The sequence below is a fragment of the Rhopalosiphum padi genome, chromosome 3 (assembly GCF_020882245.1).
Source record: "Rhopalosiphum padi isolate XX-2018 chromosome 3, ASM2088224v1, whole genome shotgun sequence".
Lineage (NCBI taxonomy): Eukaryota > Metazoa > Arthropoda > Insecta > Hemiptera > Aphididae > Rhopalosiphum > Rhopalosiphum padi.
This window is the reverse complement of record NC_083599.1, coordinates 53,724,521-53,730,881: the sequence shown is the minus strand read 5'-3', so window position 1 is coordinate 53,730,881 and position 6,361 is coordinate 53,724,521. Positions and strand designations below refer to the sequence as shown.

Genomic DNA, 6,361 nt, shown 5'->3' with positions numbered 1-6,361 from the left:
ATATAAAATATACATATGATGAACACATGGTACCTAATATTTATTATTATGCGCAAACGAGTAGTTAATTCTATAATATTTTGCGCTTAAATGAGTTCCTGGTTTTAATAGGATAATTTAAAATATACGCAAACTATGGCAGTTGTACTAGATGTAACCTGATAAAAAAAAATCAATGGAAAAAATTACCCCTTACACTATCCAAAATGTATATATTTTTTTAAGTATAAGGCATTTAAAAAGGAACGTAATTTTATAATCATTATATTACATCATACTAGTTATTATACCTATTATTAAATATAATAATCAAAAAATTGTAAATTTCTACACATTTGTTTCACCTTTTTCCTCTATATCATAATGTATGCTCAAAAATCAATAAAATTACACGATGGTATAATATCATAATATACTAAGTACTTACCTACACTTAAGTCTATACTTTACATTTGTATGTACCATATACGGCGACAGAGTACCTAATATAGCTACATGAATTGATTAGATATATTAATAATATTTTACGAAATGGATGTTTTATTTTTTTGCTTACATATTTAATAGATTTTTGGAATAAGTTATTTCACTTATGTGAAACTTTCTATTCATTTTCCAATCCATAGCTAAACAAATTGAAAATGTTATAATTTTTTAACTAAGTATAACACAATTTAAATTTTTATTATTTTAACGTATTTGGTAATGATTTGAACTACAAACGCTTATATAAAATGTGTGTCTTTATATTTTTAATATGTTTTAAATTGCTTTAAGAACATTTTAAGTGGTATGTTATATTATATTTTCTTACTTTTTGATCAAGTCTTCATTTTTTTATATACTCATAAATAAATAATTAAAAAAATGTATAATGTTTACAAATAGCTTAAAATTTGTCTGGTTATTTAAAAACCTAACTAATTTACGTAGGTTACAGTGGACAAGAATATCTGACCTGAACTCTGTGAAATATACGAACAAAATTCGTTTAATTTTTAGCTAATAATACTTCAAAGTGAAATTTAATAGTATAAAATAAATTAAATACCTATAGTTTAAGTATGCAATTCAGTGGCGTAACATGAAAATGTATGGCCTTAAGGTCTATTAAAGTTGAAGATACTCTTAAAAATAAAACAGTGATACTGTGAAGAGTCTAATTTAAGAAGCTAATAAAAAAAAATATATTGATAATGATAATGGTTTACAGATGTGATTAAAAGTTTAAAACAAAATACATCATTTACTTAAAAATGAACTTCGCCATCCTTCGTTTGATGAAAATATTCTCAATTTTTTTGTTAATGTCATGATAAAAGTACTGTGGCCCTCAACTTGTGTGTACTTTGGGATGTATAAAACTCAAATAGTAAACTACTTAATAATACAAAATAATATTTACTTATTTAGTTGATAAAATATTAATTTTAATAAAATGTTTTTATTATTTGAACAGGTGGCATTTTCAGTTCTATATATTTTAATATCAATATAACAAAATAATTGGCTAACGTCATTATTAATAAATATAAGTACTTACCTACCTATTTTCATACATTTAATATTTTTTTTTTAATACAACATAAAATGTTACCTTGTGTAAAACAACTACTAATAATAATTGTAAGTATCTATTAAAATCTTTAAATTAAAAAGTAATAGGTATATTTTTATTTGAATGAAAGTCAACTCACTTAAAAATTAAGATATCAATAAAAACCTATGAGATGCCCTAGATAATATTCTTACCTTTAAATTTGATAATAGATAAATTTACTCTAATATTAAAGCTAACATCACAAAATGTGTTCTGCTGTACGAAAATTTGCTATGATCTACATTAGTAAGACAGAGACAACACATGCGGGTATAACTTCCTCTTAAGTACAAAGCTTACTTCGAATATCGTTTTTACTTTTCAATATCACTTACCGCAAAAATTAAACAATACTATACTAAAAAACACTTATCTTTTTAAAACTCACTAGGTATTTATTTGTTTTACAAACTATTAAACTTTTAAAAATACATTACTTTTTAAGTAATTTTATTTATTATAATATAAAAAAAAAGTATTCATAGGAGCTAATGTATGGGTGATTTTTACCTGCTATGTCTCATGTGGAAATGTGGAAACTTTCATTCATCCCTTAAATTAATTTCCATATATCATTATTCAAAATCAGTATATATTAATATATTTATGAAGCTATCAATTATTATATATTGATTTGTATAATACGCTAAATAAAATGTATTAGCTACCTACCTAGTGTTTTTTTTTTACAATTACATAATATTAATGTTTTATAATTTATATATAATATATAATTTTTATATTTTAGGAGTAATTTATTTATTTATCTACCTTTGTGGCTTTGTATATTGTATATATTTAATTGACAATTATTTACGATAAAAATATTTTTTTTTTAATTTTAAGCAAATATTTTTAAGCCTAAGGAAAATTAACATAGGTACAATTATCTTAATTATTTATCATTATCAATTAAACTTTTTTGGTAATTGCTTACGTATAAAAATTAGAGTAATCACCCAACTATCACATAAGTAATGAGTTAAAGTATATTATAAAGCCTTAGCCTGCATTCATAATAATATATTAATACCGTAATATTTGTTATGAACTATAAAATATATTTAGGTCGGTAATGATTTTGCTTTGATTTAAAAATTTAAAAATCTTTCGATTATTATATTTATTGGAGGCAATCTTTGGTTGACTGAATGTGGGAAGTAATTCGAGTAATGTTTTTTTTTTTTTTTGAAGTTAAACTTCTTTACGCAGGGTAGTGAGGAAAAAGCCGTACGAACGGGCGGCCGTACGAACGCAAACACGGACATGTCGTTAAAAAAAAATATAAAAAATATAATTTACATTGTTTCTTTTCTTTCTTTATTATCCTCAATACCCCAGTCTATCCATGCCTTTCTTTCTTTTTCACTCACTCACGTGTACCGTTCAAAATAAGTTTAACTTCCCGCGCGCGTACTGGTAACACACACACTGTTTTTAATTATTTTTTATAATATCATGAGAGCCAATTTGAAGGGTAGACTGGATGTTAGTGGCTATCGAGTAGCCTATTTTTTTCGGGGTTACAGAATTCATAGATAACGTTATATTGCTAACTGAGTACCTATGGATGATTGCATAAGAAGTATCCTATAAAACAACGGTCGGCAACTGGCGGACCCTGGTTCGAATCCGGACCGCAGAAGACAGAAAGCTGGACCATCAAAATATCTCAATAAAGATTGTGTAATTAATTTATTATAAAGATTTGACAAAAAAAAATGTTGTCCAGGTCTCGTTTTTATTTATTATTTTAATCTTCCGGACTTCAATAGAAATTACTTGATGATCCCTGCTATAAAATATTTCTTAACAACTACTAATTAGTAATAGCAAAACCTTTTAATAAGATATGAATATTAAACCTATTTTAACTTGCTTTTTTTTAATTTTAATATCTAGGTTTTTACATCAATAGTTGACGGAAGAAAAAATAATGGGAAAAACCATAAAAACAATGGTGATCAAAATGGGATTTGTCAAACACCTAAAGAATACTATACTCTACAAGTATTTGAAAAATCAGTAACTTCTGAGTTTTTTAAGTCAGTAGGAAAAGATGCAAGTGCTCACATATTTGGAGTGAAAGATAAGAAAACTAAACATAAAAAACAGTCTAAACCAAGTAGAACCGAGACTTGTTTTGACTCTTTGGATTATGAACAATTTAATACATTTTACATTGCCAAACAAAAGGAGGTGACTTATTTAAGGTGTGACTTAATCCAACCTAAATTACCATTTGTACCACCCAATGTTAAATGCGAATCAATTGGAGAATATTATATTCAATTTGGTGTTAAAGTGTTCTATAATTTTTTTAAATATTTATTTGGTGTAAAAAAAAAAAAAGATAGAGATGTGGTTTCAAAAGTATTGCTTTTAGCACTTAAAAAATTGGTTAATAAATATAATCAAATAAAGGATAAAAAAAAAAAAGCAATTCACTACATTAGGAATGATATTAGCTATTAATGAGTATTATAAAAGGAAATGCAATAAGATAATGTCACATTATAATGCATTTTATACATTTTATACGACAAAATATACAAATGAGAAAAAAGAGAAGGGTCATGTTGATACTGCAGATTGTGATTATTTTATTCGCATACCTAGAGTTAATGCAGAGCATACAGACAAAGTGTAGTCAATAGAGTCCATAAATTATAGACCATCATAAATTCATGTTTTAGTGAATTAACTTTTAGCTAAATAATGATATAAGTGGGCACCTATTTTTAAATTTCTTCGCAAGTAGATATTAACAATTAACCTAACCTAACCTACCTATTAAATATGTTACATGTTAATAACATTAACATAAGTATTTATATTGTAAACCGAAAAAGTAAAATAAAGAAAAGTCATTATAGAATATACCATAGGTATCTTCTTATAATACCTATATTAATATTATTATTATTATTATTATTTTTTTTTAATATTTATATTATATAGCTAAATTTGGTAAAATTATTATTGATTTGTTTAATACAAGACAATATAAAAAGACTAACGATTAATTAATTACAAATAAAAAGTAGACTTAGTAAAATATCCCAAAATAGTAAATTATAATTTATATTTATCTAATTTGCCATTTAGTAACCAATTTTTATTTAATTAATTCTGTATAAAGCTTCAGCTAACACTTAATTATTAACACAAAATATTTTTTTAGATATGCATCAAAGCAATTTATAGTTATTTATTTCTATATCTGTTACATGAAATTAATAATAGAATATCATAAGCATAAATTTATATTTTTGGAAATAATTAGATAGGTACTCAATTAGGTACATAAAAGATACAAATAGACATAATATTACCAAAATTAAATAATTGTTAAAATATTATATATGTATAATTGTTAATATATAGTAAAAATAAATATATATTATATATATTACTAATCTACAAAATAATGAATCAAGTTGGCAAGTATCAATCCTCTAAATATTAAATACAAAATGTAACAAATCATGCAGGTAATATTATATACTCGTATCTACAATTTTGATTCAAGAAGTTAATATTTTCCTCATACTTACCTGGTTTTTTTCAGTATGACAAATAGTAGATGAATCTCAAATTAGTTAATTTTAGGTACAACCTAAAATTAGGGAGATCGATCGATTATAATTAATTACTGTCTCATGTGGCAGATATGAGCTCAGATAGCAGATTTTTTTGACTATTGATTTCTCATAAAAAAATTGAAAAAACTACATGATATTAGAATATATATTTAAAATAAAAATTCATGTTTTCAATATTTTTTCTGTGTGATTTTTAATATTTCATATAAAGTTAAGTTGATTTATAGAAAAAAATTAATTTTTATAATATATGTATGTTATATAAACCCAATATTTATTAATTTTAATGTTCGATTTATTTTATTTATAAAGTTAATTTTAATCCTAAATAATTCTAAGATAGATTTGACCAAAACCGGTAGTTATCAATAGTAAATTGCAATAATATTTATCTGTTTATGAAATTAACTGTTTGTTTTTAACATTATTCTTTACAATAAAAAATATTTATAATATATATAATAAGAACATTTCAATAACATTTTTGATGTGTAATGAGAAAAAGTTGTTTTTTTGCTGATTTAATTTTTAATATAAATATTGTGTCTAATTTTTATTCTGTGTATAACAGATAAACCTCTTCAGCAATAAGTTGATGGTAAATTAATTGGTTACGAGTCGTGGTAAATAAATACCTTAATGAATATGTAAGCAGAGGGACAGCTGAACATATAACAATATTATACTATTATCAGCTGGCTGCCCACAGACATTCAATAATATTACTCATTATTTAGTAAGGAATGCATTTATAATATCCAAATCCAAATTTTTGTTTGAATAAGATGTTTAAATTATGATAAAAATTATACATTTGTACACGAATTAAATTGTTCTTATTAAAATAATAACTAATATAATATAATATTATATTTTACATAGATATTTAAAATAACTATTAAATATTCTGTGGTTTTATCGTCAGCTTCATAGTTTTTGATATGTACTTACTACGTAGGTAGGTACGTAAAAAAAAAATTATTAATATATTTTGAATTTTTGAACAGTTAAAATGATAAGAATATTAAAATATTATTAATACAAAAAAAAACATATATTTTAATAGAATAATATTTTATCCATAATAAATTGTAATATTGTATTCAAATTTCAAATGGCAATAATTGTAATGAATTGTGATAACAGTCTTGTCAGT

The 6,361-nt window shown here is 23.5% G+C and overlaps 1 protein-coding gene across 1 annotated transcript; it reads left to right on the top strand.

Moving 5' to 3' along the window:
* Nucleotides 1-1,544: 1,544 nt before the first annotated feature.
* On the top strand, nt 1,545-6,030 carry LOC132923687 (uncharacterized). The gene is given in 3 exon segments (XM_060987608.1): nt 1,545-1,626; nt 3,503-4,068; nt 4,070-6,030. Coding segments are annotated over 3 exon segments (783 nt in total). The 5' UTR covers nt 1,545-1,590; the 3' UTR covers nt 4,251-6,030.
* The last annotated feature ends 331 nt before the right edge of the window (nt 6,031-6,361 follow it).